The sequence below is a fragment of the Bufo bufo genome, chromosome 1 (assembly GCF_905171765.1).
Source record: "Bufo bufo chromosome 1, aBufBuf1.1, whole genome shotgun sequence".
Lineage (NCBI taxonomy): Eukaryota > Metazoa > Chordata > Amphibia > Anura > Bufonidae > Bufo > Bufo bufo.
In genome coordinates, this window is record NC_053389.1 from 80,760,234 (window position 1) to 80,784,892 (window position 24,659).

Consider the following 24,659-nt stretch of genomic DNA (forward strand, 5'->3'; position numbering starts at 1 on the left):
TGGTTGTTGTGGTGTGCTGACAAAACATTTCCACATTTCGGCCATGCTAACCCTGCTTTCTGAGGTGCTGGCGGTGCCTCAGCTGCGTTGACGACCTCTTCCTCCTCCTCAGCCTTCACCTTGTGCTTCCACTGAGCCCCCGCTGTCAGGTGGGAATGCCATCAGCAGCGCGTCTAGCAGCATGCGCTTGTAGTCGCGCATCTTTCGATCAGTAACAGGCGTTTTTACAAAATTTTGTTCCCTGTCAGCAATGCAGAGCAGGGGTTTTTCACCGGCAAAAAAGGGTTAATGTCAACCATCAATGTAACAGACGATTTTACAAAATTTAGGTCCCTGTCACCTATGCAGAGCAGGGGTTTGTATACGGCAAAAATGGTAAAATGTCACCCGAGAATGTAACAAACGATTTTGCACCCTGCTCCCTCTTTTGCTGTGCTGGTGCCACTGTGTGACCACCGCCTCTTACTCCAAACTGCACACGTCACTCGCATGACCTTGATTCCATGTGGGGTCTAGTACCTCATCATCCTCCACATCATCTTCCACCCACCCTTTACCCCTGCCCTCCTTGTCGGTCTGCAGACTGCAGAAAGCCGCATTAGTTAACTTGGCACCTGTGTTTCGTCATCATCAGAGATGTGCTGCGGTGGTCTTCCCATGTCCTCATCCTGAAACATAAGTGGTTGGGCATCAGTGCCACTTCTGGGGCAGGGCTATGTGTATGGCCCACGGAAACCCTGCCAGCAGAGTCATCAAAAAGCATAAGAGACTGCTGCATGACTTGGGGCTCAGACTGCTTGCCTGATTTGCAAGGGGGTGAGGTGAAAGACAGATGGCCATGGGCTGTAGGTGCAAAATCTGAGCTTTCAGCAGGGGACTGAGTGCGATAAAATGTGAAGGAACTGGAGGCACTGTTAGCCACCCAATCTACTATCGCCTGTACTTGTTCTGGCCTCACCATTCGTAGAGCCGCATTCGGCTCTACCAAATAACACTGAAGGTTCTGTCGCCTACTCGCACCTGAGGAAGGTGTTCCACTTGTGCGTGTAGCTGGCACAGATCAACCACGTCCTCTCCCTGCAACAGGAGCTCCACCAACACCAGCAGCACCACGACCAGGCCCACGTCCCTTGTTTGACGCTCTCCTCATTTTTTTTGCGGTTCCCCTCCGAAGTAACAGACGTTTTTACGAAATTAATTTCCTTGTGAACAATGCAGAGCAGGGGTTTTTTGACAGCCAAAATGGATTAATGTCACCCAACAATGGAACAGACAAATTTTTTGAAATTTAGGTCGCTGTCACCTAGGCAGAGCAGGGTTTTTTTGATGGCCAAAAAGGATTAATGTCACCCAACAATGGAACAGACGAATATTTTGAAATTTAGGTCCCAGCAGGGGTTTTTTGACGGGACAAATGGGTTAATGTCACCCAACAATGGACCAGATACATTTTTTTAAACTTATTGCCCGGTCTGCTATGCAGTGCAGGCAGCAAAGGTACTTTATTACCAAAAAAACATATGGAACTAACTGTATTTCTTTAACTATCAAAAATGCAGCACAGGGCAAAAAGGTACTTTATTGCCCAAAAAATTGTTGTTTTTTTTAACCCTAAATGAAACAGATGAAATTAATTGAGATTATATTTCACTCTCACAAATGAAGCACAGTTTTTTTTTTTTTTACATAAAAAAATGGTGGATATGTCACCACTACAATGGAACAGATGGATTTGCTGAATTTATGTTCCTTTCTTTCACATGTGCAGGCCTCAGAGGTACTTTACACCCAAAAATGGGAATTTGAAGCCCAAAAATGTAACAGCAGTATTTACTGGTTTTATTTGACTGACAGGAATGCAGCGCAGACCGCAAATGTACTTTCTAGCAACAAAAATTTAAATTTTTCAACAAAAAAGTGTAACTGCAGAATTTGGCGGTTTTATTGGACTGTAATAAATGCAGTACAGGGCAAAAAGGTACTTTATTGCAAAAAAAAAGGGTTTCTTTAACCATAAATTAAACAGATAGATTTAACTGTGATTATATTTCAATCTCACAAATTAAGCACAGGGGTTTTTTTACATAAAAAAAATGGTGGATATGTCACCCCTACAATGGAACAGATGGATTTGCTGAATTTATGTGCCTGCCTGTCACATATGCAGTGCAGGCCTCAGAGGTACTTTAGAACAAAAAATGTAAATATGTCACCCCACACTGGAACAGATTTTTGTACCCTGCCCTGAGCCCAGTGAGACTGAAAAAAAAGTTTTTTTCCGTCTGTTAGTTAGGTGGGCGTCGGCGGCCATTTTGTGCAACAGAAGTGTACCAGCACTGCATATGTGCCAGGGACAATCATTCAATCCTGTTCTTGTAGTTCAGTGATTTAACTGATTATAGTTTACTCTATATGAAATGCAGCACAGGGGTACTTTACAGAAAGAAAATGGGGATGTGTCAGCCCCTGGGTCCCTGAACTCACAGACAGTATTATTTTCCCTTACCCGGCACATATGCAGTGCAGGTGCACTTTAAAAATGGGTATATGTTGGCCACTGAACTACAAGAACAGGATTGAATGATTGTCCCTGGCACATATGCATTGCTGGTACACTTCTGTTGCACAAAATGGCCGCCGACGCCCACCTAACTAATAGACGGATTAAAACATTTTTTTTCAGTCTCACTGGGCTCAGGGCAGGGTACAAAAATGTTGCATTGCACCCCCAAACAAAAAACGCTGTAGATCGCAGACTTCACACTAAGTGCAGATATCAGAGTCTTTCCTAATCTCTCCCTCACAGCAGCAGCATCCTATCCCTATAACTAGTAAGAGCAGAGTGACGTGCGGCGCTACGTGACTCCAGCTTATATAGAGTCTAGGTCACATGCTGCACTTGGCCAATCACAGCCATGCCATTAGTAGGCACGGCTGTGATGGCTTCTAACTGAACACGAGTTAAACGCTTGTTGATTGACTGCCCTGCAGCCTTTCAACAAGCGCCATTAAATCGCCGAACACTGAACTCGAACCTGAACTTTTACGAAAATGTTCGGGTTCGGGTCCGGGTACAAAAAACCCTAGCTTTACAGTTTGGGTTCGCTCAACCCTACTTATAATGGCATTGAGCTGCTAAAACAATAGAAGCCCCCCATAAATTTCCCCATTTTGAAAACTAGAATCTCTTCAATGTATTATTCTAAGGAAAAGTGAGTTTTTTGAGCCCCTAGTTATTTTTCAGAAAATAATGCTAAGTGTCAATTTAACCCTTTCATGACTGGGCCCAAAACAGGCCTGTCCAGGCAACTTTTTGTGATTTTGTGCACGTGGTGGTTTAGTATCCTTAGCTTTTTTATTTGTTTGACTACCAAAATAAATTTTGTGATTTTTAATTTTTTTTACTTGACACTTAAGACTTTTTATTAGAATGTTTTTTAGAGGTATTTTTGTTCTTGATTTTTAGGTTTAATTTAGAAGAAAACTGCTAATTATTATTTAATTTTTTTTATTATTATGGCTTTTCATATCTTAAATATTTAAACTGACAAAAATTTATTATTGCAATGGGTTCCCTATTTTATCTTTTTCATATATAACATGTATAGGTTTGAGAGAACAGGGCGACTATGGTGACGGTTTCTGTTAGCGACTGCATTTTTAATAATTTTTTTTTTACTTATATTTTAATTTCTTTTTGGCACATAATATGTCCCCCAGGAGGTCATTAAAAGACCTCTGGAGGACACTTTTTTTTTTTCTGTCCCCCCACTGCATCCAAAGGAGCTCCAGTTACAGGGGAAAACAGCCCCCTGTGGGGGCATGACACACAGGCAGAGCTGATCCGGGTCTCCTTAGACCCTGCAGCTCTGCTCCTGCCTTTGCTCCAGACACCCCCGGCGGTCACGTGACTGCCAGGACGACTAAAAGAGGAAGCGGCTCTGCTCCCCCCCCAACATGTGCTTGTTCAGCGCTCTCCTGCTGGCACAGGAGAAGGCAGAAGCGATAATAAGCCACTCTTGTCTTCTCCTCAGGGTCTCTGCTGTGTCTGTCAGCCAGGACCAGAACTGCTCCTGCTATATTGCAGGAGCTTTTATCCCAGCGCTGATCGAGGCATGTGCAGATAGGACGTATATACACAGTGGGCAGTCGGGAAGGGGTTAAAGACTGTTTGTTTGTTTTTTCCTATAGAGCAAATGACAATTAAAGAGTACACCCCAAAATGTATAAATCAATTTCTCCTCTCTTCAGAAATATTCCAAGTGCCATTTTATTGGCATTTAGCTGCCAAAACAATAGAAGACCCCCATAAATGACCACATTTTGAAAACTAGACCCCCTAAGCTATTTATCTAGGGGTGTAGTGAGTTTTTTGAACACCTAGTTTTTTTTCCATAAATGAATGTTAAGCAGGTAAAAAAGTGTCAATTTAAAGACAGGTTTTTTTTGTACTAAGCAAATGAAAATGAAGATGTACACCCCAAAATGTATCAATCAATTTCTTCTGTCTTCAGAAATATCCCCATTGTGGCCAAGATTTTATATCTTGACAAACGGCAGGGCCCAAACATGAAGGAGAACCTGATGGATTTAAGAAAATAGTGGGTTTTGGAAATTTTCTTTAAAATTTTAAGAATTCCTTCTAAAATTCTAAGCCTTCTAACTGGATCTGAATACTTTTGTAATTGCATGTAATTAAAAATGTAGTATAGCCACTGAGTTATTCAATAAAATGTATCTGTATAGCACCATCTGCTGTTTGTATTTTTCTTATTTCTTTGACCTGCTCACTTAGAAGCCCACACATGCTCAGTTTCATCATTCAACTGACTACTGAGCTGTGATGGGTAGAGCAAAGACACTCCCCTTGAGCTGTCAGCTCTAGCAGAGCAATGAATGGGGAGATCTCTGGATCCATGTGAGGTATGGGCTGGTTCTAGCTTTGTTAGAAAGAGATTGTCATGTGTGGAGTTGAGCGGAACCCGAACTTGACCTGAACTTGACCCCGAACCCCATTGAAGTCAATGGGTCCCGAACTTTGGAGCACTAAAATAGCACTAAAAAAGTCATGGAAAGGGCTAGAGGGCTGCAAAAGGCAGAAAAAATGTGGTTAAGAGCATGGCAAGTGCTCTGCAAACAAATGTGGATAGGGAAATGACTTAAAATAACATAAAATACGTAAAAATCTAAAATAATAATCTTGATCTAGGAGGAGGAGGTCCATATGGAGAAGGAGGTTGAGGAGGCGGTGGATGTGGCGGTGTAGGTGGAAGTGGTGGTGGTGGAGGAGGAGGTAGCCAACACAGTTTTCTTTTTTTTTTTTCAAATTTGGGTAGACCCCAAAACATTGGGAAATATAAAAAATAAAACAAAGAGAAAGTGCGCTGGAGTACAACAATGGCTGGTATACATGTCTATTCTGCACAAGGTACAGACAAGTCCTGTGGGATCCCTGTCTGGTTCATTTTAATGAACGTGAGCTTGTCCAGATTGTCCCTGGCACATATAACCCCCTCCTGCCGTGCTAAACAAACGTTCAGACAATACACTGGCTGCAGGGCAGGCCATCACCTCCAAGGCGTAAGGGGCAAGCTCAAGCCATGTGCCCAATTTGGAGACCCAGAAGTTGAAGGGGGCAGACCCATCCGTCAGTACATGTAGGCGTGTGCACACATACTGCTCCACCATGTCGCACGTCCCCGTGACGTCCACGATCCAATTGGATATCTTCCCTATCAACTTTCGATGTTCTTTTATGCGCCTACCATGGTGATCATGGGTCACGGGGAATCAGGGTTCCATGCCGAAGAGGGAGCTTGAGAAAGAGATACCACATCCAAGGGAGGTCAATGGCTGAAATGTGATTGAGCGGAAATGTTGGACAAGTTATTGAAGCAGAAGCATCCAAGTAAAGAAGGGGGCGTGCGGCAATTACCCACTCCTGACTCGGGGAGGTAGTGACGATAAATAACAATACAGGACTCTTAAGATGCTCTGTTATTGGAATGATTAATAAAAAATTACAGGGAATGTCACTGTGGTATTTTGGATTAGGAAACGTTATACATGAGAGGCCCTGCTGCCGCTTTGTTGACTCTAGATAACTTCTGCCTGATCGCACATCCCCGTGACGTCCACGATCCAATTGGATATCTTCCCTATCAACTTTCGATGTTCTTTTATGTGCCTACCATTGTAATCACGTGTAACGGGGAATCAGGGTTCCATGCCGGAGAAGGAGCCTGAGAAAGAGATACCATATCCAAGGGAGGTCAATGGCTGAAATGTGATCGGGCAGAAATGTGGGACAAGTTATTAAATTAAATTCAGCATATGCGCCAGGTAAGGCATGTGCGTCAAACCGGCTAGGCCCAGAGCTTCTACGAGATTTCGCCCATTATCGCACACCACCAGGCCGGGCTTGAGGCTCACTGGCACCAACCACTCATCGGTCTGCTGTTCCATGCCCGTCCACAGCTCCTGTGCTGTGTGGGATTTGTCCCCCAAACAGATAAGTTTCAAAACTGCCTGCTGTCGTTAACCCCTGACTGTGCTGAAGTTAGTGGTGAAGGTGTTACGCTAGAGGCGGTAGAGGATGAGGAAGCGGAGTAGGAGGAGGAAACAACAGGAGGCAAAAAAATAATCGCCCTGCAATCCTCGTGGTGGAAGGACATGCGCCAAACTGCTATTCGCCTCAGGCCCAGCCACCACTGCATTTACCCAGTGTGCTGTTAGGGAGATATAATGTCCCTGACCGTGCTTACTGGTCCACGTATGCGTAGTTAGGTGGACTTTGCCACAGATGGCATTGCGCAGTGCACATATGATTTTGTCCCCCACTTGGTTGTGCAGGGAAGGGATGGCTCGCCTGGAAAAGTAGTGGCAGCTGGGCACAACGTACTGTGGGACAGCCACCGCCATCAGATTCTTAAAACTGTCCATGTCCACAAGACGAAATGACAGCATTTCAAAGACCAGTAATTTGGAAATGCTGGCATTCAGGGCCAGGGATCGCGGGTGGGTAGGGGGGTACTTCCTCTTTCGCTCCAGTGTTTGGGAGATAGACAGCTGAACGCTTCCATGGGACATTGTGGAGATGCTTGTTGACCCAGGTGGTGGCGTTGCTGGCACATCCTCTATTTGCGGGGTGGCAAGTGCCACTGTCACTCCAGAGGGTGATGAAGAGGCCAAGACTGCAGCAGAAGAGAAACGTTTTTGAGGTGTCTACTTTACTGCTGCTCGTGCTTTGCACTCAGATGCCTGGTCATGCAGGTTGTTCTCAGGTTGAGAACATTTATGCCTCGCTTCAGGCTCTGATTGCACAGCGTGTAAACCACTCGTGTCTTGTCGTCAGCACATTGTCTGAAGAACTGCCACGCTAGGGAACTCCTTGGAGCTGGCTTTGGTGTGCTCGGTCCCTTGGTATGGTGGGCACTGGCAGTAGCAGGCGTACTGTCTAGGGGACGGCCTCTCCGCTTTTGCACCCTGCTCCCTCTTTTTCTGTGCTGGTGGCTCTGTGCAACCACCGCCTCTTCCTCCAAACTACACAGGTCACTCGCATGACCTTGATTCCATGTGGGGTCGAGGACCTCATCGTCCTCCACATCATCTTCCACCCAGTCTTCACCCCTACCCCCCTTGTCGGTCTGCACACTGCAGAAATCCAGAACAGTTGTCACCTGTGTTTCATCATCATTCGAGACGTGCTGCGGTGGTCCTTCCATGTACTCATCCTGAAACATAAGTGGTTGGCCATCAGTGCACTCAATCTCTTCCACTTCTGGGGCAAGGCTATTTGGATGTGCAGCGTCCCACTAGTGACCGTGGGCACTGCAAATTGTTGTATTGTATTTTGCATTACATGTTATGCTGAGTTTTATATATTTGCTTCTTAATGCCTGCTAACAGGCTGGTAGGGTGCACTACATCACATCCACCACTAGATGGGGATAGCACCATAGGTTTTATATAAGGAAGTTCGGGCCTAGTGTAAAAATAAAGAAGAAGTTAGTAGAGAGGAGAGGAGACATGGAGTAGCTGGAGTGAGGAGCAGAGGGAAGGACAGAGGCCCCCTCCTCTCAGCTCCCTCTCTGAGGCCCCACGGTCCAGAGGAGCCAAGTGATCTTTTCCCAAGTCTTAGGCCAAGAAGCAATTCTGAGGTGAGACCTCCTTCTGCAGTCTATCTATCCGTGAGGACAAGTGGAAAATTGTGATTTGAGTACAGAAAAGACAAAGGAAAATAACAGCCATCTTATCAGGCTCATGGCTCCTTTGAATTCGGTGTAGGACAATCTAGCTGCAGGCAGCCTCACCGGTATATAGAAGACAGAAAGGCCAATCTGTTATGTCACTTATGTGGAAGAAAGAATCAGAAACCACCGTTACTGGGATTAGAATAAGGCAAGGAGCTAGATACCAGCCAGTTGGATTTTCACTAACATAACTGAACTTTAATCTGAAGTTTTTATCTACAAGAAGCCTGTTACCTGGGATTACAATTTATTACCCCTGCATACAAGAGAGAGACTGTGTTATCTGTGAATGTCATTGCTACTGAGAACCAGCAAGATAGTAAAAGTTGTGAGTTGGATTCAACTTGTGTTTCACTCATCAATTCCTCCACTACTACTCTCACCATTGTTGTACCACAATGGTACTGGCGTCACGACTAAAGGGACCTAGCTATAAGCACATAAAGCCAAATTACCACCAAGGGCACCTCAGCCACCATCTGGACTGTGTTCCTCATATCAGTTTGCCCCGGAGAATCTAGTGCTGTTCTCCCCTTCACTGCACTGCTGGCCCAGGGAGGCATCAGCTAACCGTGAGTACCCGATGAACTGTTGTACCCGTCGGCCCACCGTGAACCTCACGTGTTCTCCCCTGTGGACCGGCACATTGCAGATGGCCCTGGGAAACCCTGCTAGCAGAGTCGTCAAAAAGCAGAAGAGACTGCTGCATGACTTGGGGCTCAGACTGCTTGGCTGATTTGCAAGTGGGTGAGGTGAAAGACTGATGGTCATGAGCTGCAGGTGCCAACTCTGATCTTTCAGCAGGGGACTGGGTGGGAGACAATGTGAAGGAACTGGAGGCACTGTCAGCCACCCAATCTACTAGAGCCTGTACATGTACTGGCCTTACCATTCGTAGAGCGGCATTCGGGCCTACTAAATAACGCTGAAGGCTCTGTCGCCTACGCGCACCTGAGGATGGTGTTTCATTTGGGCATGTAGCTGGCACAGATTGACCACGTCCTCTCCCTGCAACAGGAGCTCCACCAACACCAGCAGCACCACGACCAGGGCCACGTCCCTTATTTGACGCTCTCCTAATTTTTTGCGGTCACCCACCAAAGTAACAGATGTTTTTACTAAATTTAGTTCCCTGTCAGCAATGCAGAGCAGGGGTTTTTCAACAGCAAAAATGGGCTAATGTCACCCACCAATGGAACAGACGATTTTTAGAAATTTAAATCCTCGTCACCTATGCAGAGCAGGTGTTTTTAAACGGCAAAAATGGGTTAATGTCACCAACCAATGTAACAGATGAATTTTTTTAAATAATTTCCCTGTCTGCTATGTAGAGCAGGGGTATAAAACAGCCAAAAATGCAAATATGTCAACCCCTGAACTCACAGACGGATTAACTATATTATTGTCCCTGGCACATATGCAGGTGCAGGTGTACTTCACACAAAAATTGTTTTGTCGCCCACCTAACTAACAGACGGATTAAGTATTACATTTTTTATATTTATTTTAGATGTTGCATTGCGCCCACCAAAAAATTGCTGTAGGAAGGTCAACCACAGAATGAACAGACAGATAAATTATCTTTCTGTGTCCGGGGTGTAAAAATGATGTATTGCACATGTGCCCTGGCTGGACAATTGTGTACCTGGCCTATGTTGGTGCAGGCACCCACCCTCCGAGCCACTTGTGAATGACTGGCTTGATAACCGTGGAAATGTCACCCCACAATCCTACAGATGGATTTACGGTATTTATTTGCCTGGCTGTCAGATATGCAGCACAGGCCGCAAAGGTACTTTATGGCCAAAAAAAAGTTGTTTTTTCACCCACAATGTCCAAGTTGTATTCACTGATTATATTTCACTATCAGATTTGCAGTGCAGGCCGCAAAGGTACTTTATGGAAAAAAAAAAGATAATTTTTTCACCCACAGTGAAACAGATGGATTTACAGATTTTATTTCACTATCAGATTTGCAGTACAGGCCGCAAAGGTACTTTATGGCCAACAAGTTAGGTTTTTTTTCAAACGACAATGTAACAGCAGTAGTTAACGGTTGTATTGGACTGTCAGAAATGCAGCGCAGGCAACAAATGAACAATCTAGCACAAAAAGGGTGTTTCTTTCAAACAAAAATATAACAGCAGTATTTAACGTTTGTATTGGACTGTTAGAAATGCAGCGCAGGCCGCAAATCTACTATCTAGCACAAAAAGGTGTTTTTTTCAAACAAAAATATAACAGCAGTATTTATCTTTTGTATTGGACTGTCAGAAATGCAGCGCAGGCCGCAAATCTACTATCTAGTATAAAAATTGTGTTTTTTTTCAATCCACAATATAACAGCATTATTTAACAGCTGTATTGGACTGTCAGAAATGCAGCGCAGGCCGCAAAGGTACTTTATGGAAAAAAAATATATGATTTTTTCACCCACACCCCCTGATTTTCTTTCACTATCACTAAAGTTTTTAGCAAAAATATTTTTATTTGTTCCCCCCTGAATCTACTGAATTGATTACACTCACATATGCACTACAGGGGTACTTTACAGAAGAAATTGTGAATATGTCGCCTCCTGGGTCCCTGAGCTCACAGACGGATTACCTATATTATTTTCCCTTCCCCTGGCACATATGCAGTGCAGGTGCACTTAAAAAATGGGTATATGTTGCCCACTGAACTAAAAGAACAGGATTAAATTATTGTCCCTGGCACATATGCAGTGCTGGTGCACTGAACTTGCACAAAATGGCCGCCCACGCCCACCTAACTAACAGATGGATAAAACTTATTTTTCTGTGTCACTGGGCTCAGGGCAGGGTGCAAAAATGTTGCATTGCACCCACAAAAAAAAAAAAAAATTACTGTAGATCGCAGAGTTAACAACAAGTTCTGATATCAGATAGATTTTTTCTTATTCTCTCCCTCACAGCAGCAGCATCCTATCCCTACACTAGTAAGAGCTGAGTGACGTGCGGTAGAGGCTGGGTCACATGCTGCATTGGCCAATCACAGCCATGCCATTAGTAGGCATGGCTGTGATGGGTTCTAAGGGCACACAAGTTAAACGCCTGTTGATTGGCTGCCCTGCAGCCTTTCAAAAAGCGCCATTAAATCGCCGAACACCGAACTCGAACTTTTACTGAAATGTTCGGGTCCGGGGTCAAAAAATCATAAAGTTCGGTACGAACCTGAACTTTACAGTTCAGGTTCGCTCAACCCTAGTCATGTGCTCTATGATGTCTAATTTAATTTTTTACATTAGTCATGGGATAACCTCTTTAAGTAATAAATATTTTATTTATTTTATGATATTGGGCAGACTAGATGGGCCAAATGGTTCTTATCTGCCGACACATTCTATGAGGTATCACTTTCAGTTTTAAAAGCAGAGAAATTTAGATTTTGGAAATTGCTAATTTTTCCAAATGTTTGGTAAATTTGGGATTTGAAATATATTGACTCAAATTACCGACTGTCATGTAGCACAATGTGTCAGGAGAAAACATTCTCAGAATGGCTTGGATAAGTAAAAGTGTTCCAAAGTTATTACCACATATGTCAGATTTGCAAAAAAAAAGCCTGGGCTGCAAGGTGAAAACTGGATGCATCTAGTGGTGTGGTGAGCATGCTGAGTGAAAAATTATTATAGTATGAAATAATGGGTATATATAGTTTTATTCAAATTGTTAATAAAATTTTCACAGGAAATTGGAGAAAAAATATATTTAGATGGGTAACTCTGTTACTGTCTTAGAAATCCGCCACATTCTTATCTTTGTGGCACATAGAGATGACAAGTGAAGCTGTGCACTTATAAGGGAGACAGACATCTAAAAAGGCATTTCCCTATACATATGACTATGTCTAAATAAGGCTACTTTCACACTAGCGTTTTTGCGGATCCGTCATGTATCTACAAAAACGCTTCCGTTACAATAATACAACTGCATGCATCCGTCATGAACGGATCCGGTTGTATTATGTCTTATATAGCCAAGACGGATCCATCATGAACTGCATTGAAAGTCAAAGGATCCGTTTTCTATTGTGTCAGAGAAAATGGATCCGTCCCCATTGACTTACATTGTGTGTCAGCTACGGATCCGTCTCGCTCCGCATCCCAGGACTGACAGAAAACCACTGCAGGCAGCGTTTTGGTGTCCGCCTTGTGGGGATTCGCTCTGGTAGACAGGATAAGCGGACGCAGTATAGAGGCACCAACCAGTTCTTAAATCAAACAGTTTAGTGTTTATTCACACTATTGGCAAGTTCATAAACAAAAAGTCACATTCAACACAAAAAGTCACCTTTTGGTTTTGGTGTCAGTTGACACCCAGCTGGCAGTTCTGCCTCAAAGAGTCCATGAACAGACTTTAGGCAGCCTGTTTCCCCTCACACTGGTCTCAGACCTCCAAGCCCAGCACAAGCCTGAGATCCCAATACAGAGATCCTTTTAGCTGAACCGAGCGGTCTTTTAAAGGCAGCTAGGTGTTGTCAAAACCCGGACCGGCACATGAGTCCAGTCCGGTGTTTGACCCCATCTGGCCGCTAATCAGTCCAGCAGCACACTGGGAGGAAAATACCTGCCTCCCCATACAACTCCCTTTACTGTGTCACATACTCCCCCCTTGAGGGGGTGAACACATGCCAAACAGTGCACCCGGGACAGGGCATCCACGTTCCCTGCACCGGCCTGCTCTGTGTTCTATCGAGAACTTAAATTTCTGTAAGGATAAGAACCACCTGCTGACCTGGGCATTTCTCTCTTTGGCCTGGCTTATCCACTTGAGAGGGGAGTGGTCGGTCACCAGGCCGAACTTTATCCCCAACAAATAGTAGTGGAGAGACTCGAGTGCCCATTTGATAGCCAGGCACTCTCTCTCCACTATACTGTACCTGGTCTCGGCTGGGGTGAGCTTGCGGCTTTGGAAGACAAACAGGATGCTCCTCCCCGTTGACTTCCTGAGACAGTACAGCACCGAGGCCTACTTTGGAGGCATCCGTTTGTACCACAAACTCCCTCTTTCGCGTCACCAAAACCGGGGACCCACACAGGGCCAACTTCAAAGTGGAAAAAGCCTCTTCCACTCGATCATCCCAGCGAACCATCACTGATTTTCGTCCCTTCAAGAGTTCTGTCAAAGGTGCTGCTAGAGTAGCAAAGTGGGGGACAAACCTCATGTAATAGCCCACCATTCCCAGAAATGACTTTACTTGCCTAGTGGTGACAGGTCGGGGCCAGTTCCGTATCGCCTCTATTTTTTTTTCATTTGGGGTTTGATGAGTCCGCGCCCAATGACATATCCTAGGTATTTAGTCTCCTCTATTCCTATCGCACATTTTTTTGGGTTAGCGGTTAGTCCAGCCTTCCGAAGGGAGTCCACTACAGCCTGCACCTTGGACAGGTGACTCTCCAAGTCGGTACTATGAATGACCATATCGTCTAGGTAAGCCAAGGCGTACCCAGGATGGGGACGAAGTACAATGTGCGTTAATCGTTGAAACGTGGCGAGGGCGCCATAAAGGCCAAAGGGTAACACCTTATACTGATACAGTCCCTCAGGGGTGATGATGGCAGTTTTTTCTTTGGCAGCCTCCATTAAGGGCACTTTCCAGTACCCTTTGGTGTGGTCTAAGACCAAGAAAAATAGCAACGGAGCGAGGCGCAGACATAGCGTAGTGCGGATTGACTTGGGGGAAGACTGTAGGCTAGGCTAGGGTTAATGTGGTTGGGAACGATATTGGAGGGGCTGGTTTAAAACTAAAGTAGGGTGGAGTTAGCAAGGTTGGCGGGCTGTATATAAGGTGTAGAGGGAGGGGTTTTGGGCAGTTGCCAGTCGGTTTTGCCATGGCGTCGCTCGATGAGTTGTTGGCGGCGGTTAGGGCTGCAGTGGAGATGCACGGGACGGTGTTTCTCCAGCAGACCATTCAGTCTGCTTTACATCGCCCCTTTCCTCCTCCGGCTGCTCGCTCTGGCAGAGGCAGGAGGTCCGTGCCTTCTGAACGTCTGAGCCCCGAGTCGACCCCCCGGGTCCGCCGACGTATTAGGAGCCCCACCAGGGACCCTCCGCTGTGGTCTGAGGTGTCCGTTCCTCGTCAGACACTCAGGCGCAGCGGGAGGAATCCAGTACCGCGTGGCATGCCAGCGGGAGAGGACTGGACTCGCCCTCAGACCTGTCTCCCTTGCTACAGGGGGGAGGGAGTGTTCGCATGCGGCAGAATCCCTGCGAGATGTTCCGCGCAGGGAGCGAGCCAGGTGTAGATTACCTGCGACGTGTGGCAGCGGTGCGGCCGGGCTCTCCCTCAGCTTGGGCCTTCCTGTAGGGGAGGAGGAAGCGTCTTCTGTGCCGCGGCCCGTATCTTGAGGCCGGCGGCCCCAGCGCGCAGGGTCCAGGGAATGCGGGGACCTCGGGGATGGAGTGAGAGCGTTGCGGCCCCTAGTGGTGGGTCGGCGACAGGGCGCCATGTCGGCTACAGGAGCGGATACTGTGGCCCCGCCCTCTGACCTACGGCATGAGGAGGCGGCTCACAGCGCCGCAGCTGTGGAGCCGGAACTGGTAGAGGCTGGGTTTACAAGGAGACCGCGGCCTTATGATAAGGGCCCCACTACAGTGGAGAGTACGGGTCCCCTCCCCCTCCATCAGCAACATGAAGGGGAGGTTCCACGGCTGGAAGAAGTGGATCCGGGAGAGTGTGCAGCGGCAGGCGGATGGTACAACTCGTTGGTGGAAGACGCCGTGCCATCCATGTCGGGCACGCCGGTGGTGACACCCGGGAGAGGACCTGCGGCTGCCGGGGAACCCCTCCGGGGACGGCCAGGTGAGAGGACGTTGTGTCAGGTTCCTGTTGGGAGAGCAGGGGGGTCTGTGCAGCATAGTGGGGGGGTTCTGAGGTTTTGGCGCGGGAGGTGCTGTCTGGTATGCTGTCATTGCTGTTTGGGTTTGGGTTCTGGTGGACCCGCTTCACCGGCGTCAGTTTGGGCTCCTGCGCAAGAGTTGGGGGTGCAGGAACAGGGGATGGTACGGGGTGTAGTTGGGGCTGGTGAGAGTGTCGATGCTGCTGGCACACAGGCTGCAGGGTCAGGGGTGGTGTCTGGAGACAGAGGTACCGTGGGGGATGGCATTCGGCTGGCGGATGCGGCTAAAGGGGAAATATACGTGTGTTTTGAGGGACCGCTTGGGGCTCACTTGAGATTAGGGAAAAGATATGGAAGGATGAATATGTAGAAATTTTCTCGTTGTTTCCATTGGAGAAGTTTAATTTAGATAGGGGTAAACCGGACGAGGGTAAAAAAGATGAGGAAGAAAGGAGGCGGTATAGATTGATTCCACATAAGTTTCAAAATTGGCTTCAAGCCTTTTCTTATTTTGGCCAGCGTAGTTGGGGAAAAATCGCCCGAACACTGCTCCCCCCTTTTTTTGTTATATGGATGCTATCGGGGAGGCTCATCGGACTTATGGAGGATTGGGGTGCCTTAGGTATGATGAGCAGTTCCGCCAGCGGAAGGCAGTTAGGCCTAGCATACGGTGGGATCACAAGGACATCGGTCTTTGGATGCGGTTGATGGCGGCACCGAAGGGTGGTTCTCAGCCCTTTCGCGGATCGGCCGGAGGTTCCTCGGCCTCGGATTTTCAAGGGGGGAATAGAAGGGGTTGTTGCTGCCAATATAACGAAGGTTACTGCAGGTTCTTGTCCGATTGCAGGTACAAGCATGAGTGCTCCGGTTGCGGTGGCGCCCATAGTTTGTCGCAGGGTTTCAGGCGGGGAAAAGGTAAGGGACCCGAGGCTGCGCAGAAGAGGTATGCAAATAGGGAGGTGGCTCAGTTGTTGTTGGCGTTTTTTTTTTTTTTTTGTCTATATTACATTTTTAACTACATGCAATTACAATAGTATCCAGGTCCAGGTGCTGGCATGAAAAATCTAGAACATTTTCCATGGGACAACTCCTTTTTTTTTTTAAATTAATTATCTTTATTAATTAATATATCAAACAAGTTACAATACAAGAAAAAAATACAGAAAAAAAAAATTTCCATTCCCTTTTACCCACCCCCCTCCCCCTACCTGTGGTGCGACAAAAAAAAAAAGGAAAAAAAAAAATATAATAATAATTATCACAGCTAATCTAATCAAATCCTCCAACCACCCCATATCTTAGTCCACTTCTCATCAGCTTTCTTCTGTTTATACATGATTTTCTCATAGTTTTTTACCTTATCAATTAGATTTATCCATATATTTACATCTGGAGTATATCGAGCAAACCAGGTCCGACTGACCAAAACTCTGGCCAACATCAGTATCCTACCTAGGAAGATCTTTTGGTACTTATGATTATTTATTTTGGAAAGATCATTAAGCAAGAATACTTGTGGTTCAAAAGGGATTCGTATTTTTAGTTTATACATAATAAAATTATTAATGGTATTCCAATAATTTATGAGTTCTGGGCAGGTCCAGATCATATGAAGGTAGTCTGCTCCTGGGGTATCGCATTTAGGGCAGTTAGATGTGTCTCTTAGTCCACATTTATTTATCCATAAGGGGGTGATATATAATCTGTGGCAAATATTAAAATGTACTAGGACATCGTTAAAGTTCTGGGATAGTGAGCCTAAATTCCCAAAAATATTCTCCCACCCTTCTGATTGTAAATTCGGACAATCCACCTCCCACGCTCTTTTTCCTGGTGACTGTATATCACTAAACCGTGCCTTGAGTAATAGCTTATATATATTTGAAATCTTCATTCTAGACGGTGTCCCCCCTACCCAGTCATTTAAGAAAGATGAACTGTCTATATCCAACACCAGTTTATCGTCCAGACTAGATAGTGCTGAACGCAATTGAAAATATCTAAGCCATGAAAAGTTTTCTATATTATGTGTCATCTCTATAAATGGCTTAATGTCTCTATCCTTAACTACCTGTGAAATATAGAGAATTTTATTCTTTTTCCAAAATGTGTCAACTGCAATATCATCTAACCTATGTAAGTACACATTGTGCCAAAGGGGCGTCAATATAAGTGAACCCTTTACCTTCAACCATGTCCTAGTAGTAGCCCACATTTTCAGAAGAAGTTTTATAGTCTCTCCGTAGCCAGGCTCATAGCTCTTCACTAGCCCGGATTCCAACAAAGTGAATATATTATTATGAGCGTGGCTACCTACCAACTTCCCCAACAGTGCACTATTTTCTGATTCGTAGCACATCAATAGCTGGGCAGCAATAAAATACCCTTTAAAGTAAGGGAGATTTAAACCCCCGCACTCCAATGATTTGTACAAGTATTCCAACTTTATCCGAACTCGTTTTCTTCCCCATATTAAATCATTAATTATTCTTTCCATGAGTTTAAAGTATTGATCTTGTATCCAAATAGGTGTATTCCTAAGCACATAAAGAAATTGTGATAGTATCACCATTTTGAAGGGAAGTCTCAGCCAGATCCCTATTTTAGATCTAATCTTTGCCATTAAGGGTATCAAATTAAGTTGTACAAAATTTTCAACCCGGGGTGATATAATCAAACCCAAGTATTGAAAAGTGTCAACGATATCCAACTGTGTCACAAGAGCCTCTTTCTGTGGCAGGGGGTCTATTGGCATCAAACTGGTCTTAGACCAGTTTATAAGAAGACCGGACACCTCACCAAATGCTTTAACCATTTGAATAATTCTAGGAAGAGTTATTTCCGTTTGGTCTATAAAAAAAAGAATATCATCCGCATATAAAGAGATACGGTATTGCACTCCTAACGTACCAAATCCTTTAACCCGATCGTCCTGCCTAATGGCCATCGCAAGGGGTTCAATGTAAATATCAAATAACAATGGGGATAGTGGGCAACCCTGCCGCGTGCCTCTATTTAAATCAAAACTAGTAGTCAGGATCCCATTGAGACTTAATTTTGCCCTGGGAGATCCATACAAAAGTTTGAGAATGCCTATAAATCTTTCCCCAAAGCCCATCCTTGCCAGAACCTTCCAAAGGAAGCGCCACTCCACCCTGTCAAAGGCCTTAGAGGCATTCAGTGACAGGATGGAGCGAGCGGTCCCCCCAGGGGCCTGTATATTGGCAAAAAGCCGATGCAGATTATGATGGGTGCCCTTGTTTTGAATAAAGCCATTCTGATCTAGGTGGACAATGGAGGAAATAACCCTAGAAAGCCTTGTGGCCAAAACCCTCGCAAGAAGCTTTACATCTGCATTAAGCAGTGAGATTGGTCTATACGATTCTAGATCTACAGGATCCTTGCCTTTTTTTGGAATTAATGTTATTACGGCTTCCATCATTGAATCTGGCAACCTCCCATCCTCCACTGATTCAGAAAAAACCTTCAGCAATCTGGGGAGAATACAATCCCCATATTTACTATAGAATTCATATGGGAGTCCATCTGAACCAGGGGTGGAGTTAGCTGAACATAATTTCATAGCTCCCTCAAGTTCCTGAATTGAGACCTCCACTTCAAGTGCTTTCTTTTGCGCCTCAGTAATAGTTGGAAAAGCAATCCCATCAAGATAAGAATCCATCTTATCATCTGTGATCTTAGATTCAGCTTTATACAGATCCAGGAAGTAGTCCACAAAGGCCTTCTCTACCGGACCCTGTCCCCTAACCATCCTACCATTAATCAGTCGAACATTATCTATATATTTTTTAGATTGTTGGCTTGAGATCACTCTGGACAGAAGTTTACCAGGTCGCCCTGACTCCGTAAAGTATTTTTGCCCTTTAAAAAAAAGGCTCTGTTGGGCCTTATCCAATAAGAAGTTAGAGTATACTTGTGTGGCCCTTTGCATACTTTCCCTATTCTCCTCCGTCTTGTTCATATAGAAGGATTCTGTCGCCAGTGATGCAAGTTCTTCTAGGTTTTTCTGTTTTTTCCCATACTCCTTTCTAAGATTCGCGATATTACTGACCATCATTCCCCTCATATACGCCTTAAAGGTGTCCCATACCACTTGAATTTTTGCTGAGCCATAGTTGTTATCCCAAAATCGGCCAATTTCATTCTGGATTATTTCATGTGTCTTTATTACTGATAACCAATAAGGGTTTAATCTAAAAGGGGGTTTTTGTATGTGTCTTTCCTGGGTTAAGCAGAGTTCAAGGAGTAACGGTGAATGGTCCGATATTGACCTTGTTTCATATTTCATTCGCTTTACCATTTTCACATATTTACTACTTATCAATGCAAGATCTATTCTAGACATGGATTTACCTGCTTTACTAAAACATGAAAAAGCCCTTTTCCCCTGTCCTAAGTATCCCCAAACATCTTCAAAACCAACCTCCAAGCAAAACCGTGCCAGGGGAGACCCCTGAACCCGACTATCTCCCTTGACGCTCGTAGAGACCCTATCACGTAAAGGATCAATGACACAGTTGAAATCACCAATAATCAATGTTGGACACTCTGGCCATCTATCCATAAATAATAACAAAGATTTAAGAACCGAAAAGGAAAATGGCAGTGGAATATAGACAAAAGCCAAAATACATGTCTTCCCCCTTAACCTACAATATAGGAAGATAAATCTCCCCTGCTGGTCGACAGAGGATGCCTCGCAGACGAAGTCAATCAGTCTATGTATCAAGACAGTAACACCTCTGGAGTGGCTGGAAAAAGTAGAATAATACGTATGCGCAGCCCATCCCCTGCCGACCATCCTAGTGGTCTGTTCAGTAAGATGGGTTTCTAACAAACATACTATTGCTGGTAAGTGGACCTGTGTCAAATCGAAAACTGCTTGTCTTTTTCCTCTGTCCCCCAAACCGCGTATATTCCAAGCAATAATTCTAGTCGACATTATCAAAAGCGGTTAAGTGGGACAAGGGAAAAGAGAAAAAAAAAAAGACAATTTAGACGCACCACAGCCTAACTCCCACCCCAAACCCCACCCCCCCATACAGGTAATCCACCACATATTGTAGTAGATTTCTCTCCTATAACCATCCCTCCCACACTCCCCCCACTCGGCCCTCCCTATTAAGAAGCAGAAAAAAAAAGAGAATTGGGGGTATAAGCCCTTTATAACAGTTATTGTTCCCACCAAATCCTAAAAAAATAAAAAATTAAGTCACAGATCATTTCGTTCGAGCCAGTCCACGGCTTCATCCGAGGTATCGAAAAAAAGGATTTTGTCATTGAAAATAATCCGCAATTTTGCTGGGAACATAAGGGAGTACTTAATGTCCCTTTCTCTTAGCTTCTTTTTAACCGTCCCAAATGTGCATCTCTTTTCTTGTATATCTTTTGAGAAATCCGGAAAAAAGGCCAATCTATTATCATTATATACAACCGGTGAGCATTCCCTCGCACTTCTCAATAACATATCTTTGTCCCCTATGGCCAGTAACTTAACAAGAAATGTCCGAGGTTGTCTCCCTGGGATTGGTTTACCCCCTGGGACCCGATGAGCTTTTTCTATCATAATTAGTGGGGAGAACGAGTCCTTTCCAAAATTCTCAAAAATTAGCTTCTGTATGAATTGAGTAGAATTCTTCTCTTCAGCACCCTCTGGGATCCCAATTATTCTCACATTGTATCTTCGCGATCTATCCTCAAGGTCCGCCACCTTTTTCTTCAGAAAGTTGCACTCTAATTTCAGTGTGGAGACTTCAGAGTTTGTTTTTTGGGATTCGTTCTCTATCAGGGCGACAGAGCTCTCAAGATTGTTAACTCTGTCTCGCATTTTTGACAAATCGTCTCTTATTAATCCCACATCAGCTTGGATAAACCCAAGTTGGGTTGTAACAGCCTGTATTAAATCCCCATTTTGTTTGACCGCTAACAATATTTCTTCTAGCGGAGAGGAATTATCATTGGGCATAACTTCCCCCATTATACCCTCTTCCTCTTCAGGGTGTCTAGAGGCTTTTTGTGGTTCTATCCCAGTCACCTCAGAGTCGCAATTTTTTTTATAGGCAAAGTCCTTTTGTCCGCCCCTCGTATTCACCCTTGGAGACCTCAGAAACTGGTCTATTTTTGTTGTTTCAAAAGTTTTTGGCCCCGGTTTCTGACCGGACAGGTCGACCGAGCACCTACTAGCTTTTGGAGCCATGCCCTGTTCCTGTATACCCTTTTGTTTTTTCTTTCCTTCCTCCTTCTTTCCTGCTTTCCTCTTTTCCTTTCCCCTTTTTCTCTTATATATTTGTTGTTTTTTTTTTGTTTTGTTTTTTTGCCTTTTCCTTCCTTTCTCTCCTCTCCTCTTTTCCCCTTTCTTCTTCGTCTTATTTCCTTCACCTTTTTGTTCTTTGTCCCCTTTTTTTTTTTCTCTCCTTTTCTTCTCTTTCTTTCCTTTTTTTCCACTTTGTGCTTGTAGTTTGTTCCTTTTATATTTATGTTTGTAATTTACTTCTATTTTGCATTTTTAGCCACCTCACTTTTTTCCTCAACAGTGAGGGCAAGCAACAACAAACCTTTAAGTATGTTTTAGAATGCTGGAACAGTTTTGATTAGTACTTGTTATCAGAAGGAGAGGACATAGGGGACGCAAGGGGGGCAAAAAAGAAGGGAACAGTCTCACCAGCTCCAACGCTTTAACGCTCCCCGACAGTCCACATGGAAAGCTCCGTCGCCGACCAAGGCAGGAGAACCAGGAGACTCACCGGCAGCCAAAAAGGAGACACCGCACTCTCAGACACAGCGGAGACCAGCCAACCGCGCCTGGCCCGCCACCCACACAGCGGACGAAGACAGAACCGCCGACACACGAGGAGGAAGCCAAGCAGAGCCCCTAGTCGAAGTCCAACAGCCCATCAGCCGAAGCGATCACAGCAAGGTTAATCGCGATGGTGCACTAGAGGAGGGAAGACGGGTCGACAGAGGTTGGAGACACGAGAAGGAGGTCAGGTATGACGAGGGGATCAGGCAAAGCCCCCAGGCGAAGTTCATCCAACAACCCGTCTGTCGCAGCGGAGTTAGTCACAATCACAGAGAGGTTAGTCAAGACGGTAGCGGGGAGGAGGGTCGGCAGAAACAGGAGACACGGGGATAGGATCGGGTATTAGGAGGAGGTCAAACAAAGCTCACAGGTGAAGTCCAGCAACCCGTCGGGTTTTCAAGGGGGGAATAGAAGGGGTTGTTGCTGGCAATATAATGAAGGTTACTGCAGGTTCTTGTCCGATTGCAGGTACAAGCATGAGTGCTCCGGTTGCGGCGGCGCCCATAGTTTGTCGCAGGGTTTCAGGCGGGGAAAAGGTAAGGGACCCGAGGGTGGAAGAGATGGAGCCATATTTAAGGAGGTATCCAAATAGGGAGGTGGCTCAGTTGTTGTTGGCGGGTTTTACTGGTGATTTCGTTATTCCATGTAGTTTAGTTGGGACGAGATTGGCATCCCGGAATTTGGCTTCGGCGTTGCGTCATCTGGATGTTGTGAGTGATAAGATTGAGAAGGAGGTGGCGGCTGGCAGGGTCGTAGGCACCTTTATGGAGTGTCCTCTGCCGGATTTGTGGGTTTCGCCATTGGGTTTAGTACCAACGAAGGAGCCTAATAAGATCAGGCTTATTCATCATTTGTCTTATCCGGCGGGGGGATCGGTGAACGATGGGATAGCTGATGAGTTGTGCTCCGTTTCGTATACGTCTTTTGATGCGGCGGTACGGTGGGTACAGCGTTTCGGGCAAGGCGCCCTGCTTGCAAAAATGGATATTGAGGCTGCTTTTCGGTTGTTGCCCATCCACCCGGATAGTTTACATTTACTTGGTTTTCAATGGGAGGGTTGTTTCTACGTTGATTGTTGTTTGCCGATGGGCTGCGCGATTTCGTGTTCATTGTTTGATTCGTTTAGTTCTTTTTTAGAATGGGTTGTAAAACAGGAGGCGGGATGGAATTCGGTTTTGCATTATCTGGACGATTTTTTGTTTTTGGGTCCGGCCGAATCCAGGGTGTGTGCCATTCTGTTACATACGATGGAACGAGTGGGGGCGAGGTTTGGGATCCCTTTAGCGGCGGAAAAAACGGAGGGGCCATCTACGGTCATTACGTTTTTGGGGATTGAGATTGACAGTGTGGCCATGGAATGTCGGCTGCCGGAAAACAAGGTGTCTGATTTGTTGAATGAGGTGGTCTTCCTACGGGGGGCTAAGAAGGTCCAGCTTCGGCGGGTTCAATCGGTCTTGGGGAAATTGAATTTTGCTTGTCGCATCTTGCCTATGGGATGGGTTTTTTGTCGGTGTTTGGCGCTAGTTACAGCAGGGGTTACTGCCCCGTTTCATTACTTGCGGATACCAGCTGCAGTAAAAGCTGATTTAGCGGTGTGGGAGTCTTTTCTTTTAGAGTACAATGGGCGATCTATATGGATGGGGGCAGCGATTAGTAGTGCAGATTTGGATTTGTTTTCGGATGCATCGGGTTGGTGTGGATATGCCGTTTATTGTCGGTGGCAATGGAGTGCGGAGGCATGGCCGGTGGAGTGGAAACAGGCTGATTTTCTTAGCAACTTGGTATTGTTGGAACTTTTCCCTATTGTTCTGGCTACTGAGTTGTGGGGGGACTGGCTTAGGAATCGGCGGGTGCGTTTCTACTGTGACAATATGGGCGTTGTAAGAGCGATTAATAGTCAGACAGCCAACTCCCCGCCTGTGTTGAACTTACTCAGGCATCTAGTGTTGAGGGGTTTGAGGTTAAATGCATGTTTTGTTTCGGTGCATGTCCCGGGAGTAAATAACTCACTTGCTGATTCCCTTTCTCGTTTTCAGTGGGATCGCTTCCGCAGCTTGCCGCCAGGTGCCGGAGTCCAGGGGTTGCCCAGTCCCCAGTGGTTCTGGAGCGTGGCCTTGGGGTTTCAGGAGACCTGAATAGGTGGTCGCTTAGTAGCAGTACGTGGTCAGCCTACTCCTCGGTGTGGTCTTTGTGGGAAGAGTTGATAGACCAGGTGGGTGGTTGCAGTTCTGTGGATGATTTTTAGACGTTACTGTTTTTTTGGGTAGGTACGTTTTATGCGCGGGTTTGTCTTTCTCTGTCGCGTCAAAGAGGGTAGCGGCGGTGGCCTTTTGGTTGCGCCTTCGGGGATTGGCCGATGTGTTAAAGTGTTTTGTGGTTCGGCAGGCGTTAAAGGGGTATAGTCGTGGTGTGAGTCGGAGGGACACACAACGTCCAGTCTCTTTTGCGGTGTTGCAGATGTTGTGGGAGGAGGCGGGGACGGTATGTCTGTCCGATTTTGAGGTGCATTTGCTTAGGGCTGCTTTCTCGCTAGCCTTTTTTGGAGCCTTTCGAATTTCAGAATTGGTAGCCGCAAGTCGCATGGGAGATGGGGGTTTGTTGCGGGAGGACATAAGGTTTTGTGACGGCGGTTTGCGGTGTGTAGTCCGCAAGTCTAAAACTGATCAGGAGGGGAAAGGGGTGATTTTGTGGCTTCGGCCGTTGGGGGGTCGGTGCTTTGTCCCGT

General features: G+C 45.6%; 1 protein-coding gene across 1 annotated transcript; it reads left to right on the forward strand.

The window, feature by feature from the left end:
• The first annotated feature begins 22,481 nt into the window (after positions 1–22,481).
• On the forward strand, positions 22,482–24,069 carry LOC120989530. Its single transcript, XM_040417733.1, has 2 exons — positions 22,482–22,533; positions 22,589–24,069. Exon 2 carries the CDS (start codon positions 22,699–22,701, stop codon positions 24,067–24,069), a length of 1,371 nt encoding a protein of 456 aa, XP_040273667.1. The 5' UTR covers positions 22,482–22,533; positions 22,589–22,698.
• Positions 24,070–24,659: the final 590 nt, after the last annotated feature.

What these genes read in the sequence shown, in the direction of transcription:
- LOC120989530 (XM_040417733.1), top strand. Translation starts at nt 22,699, where the DNA reads ATGGAGTGTCCTCTGCCGGATTTGTGGGTTTCGCCATTGGGTTTAGTA.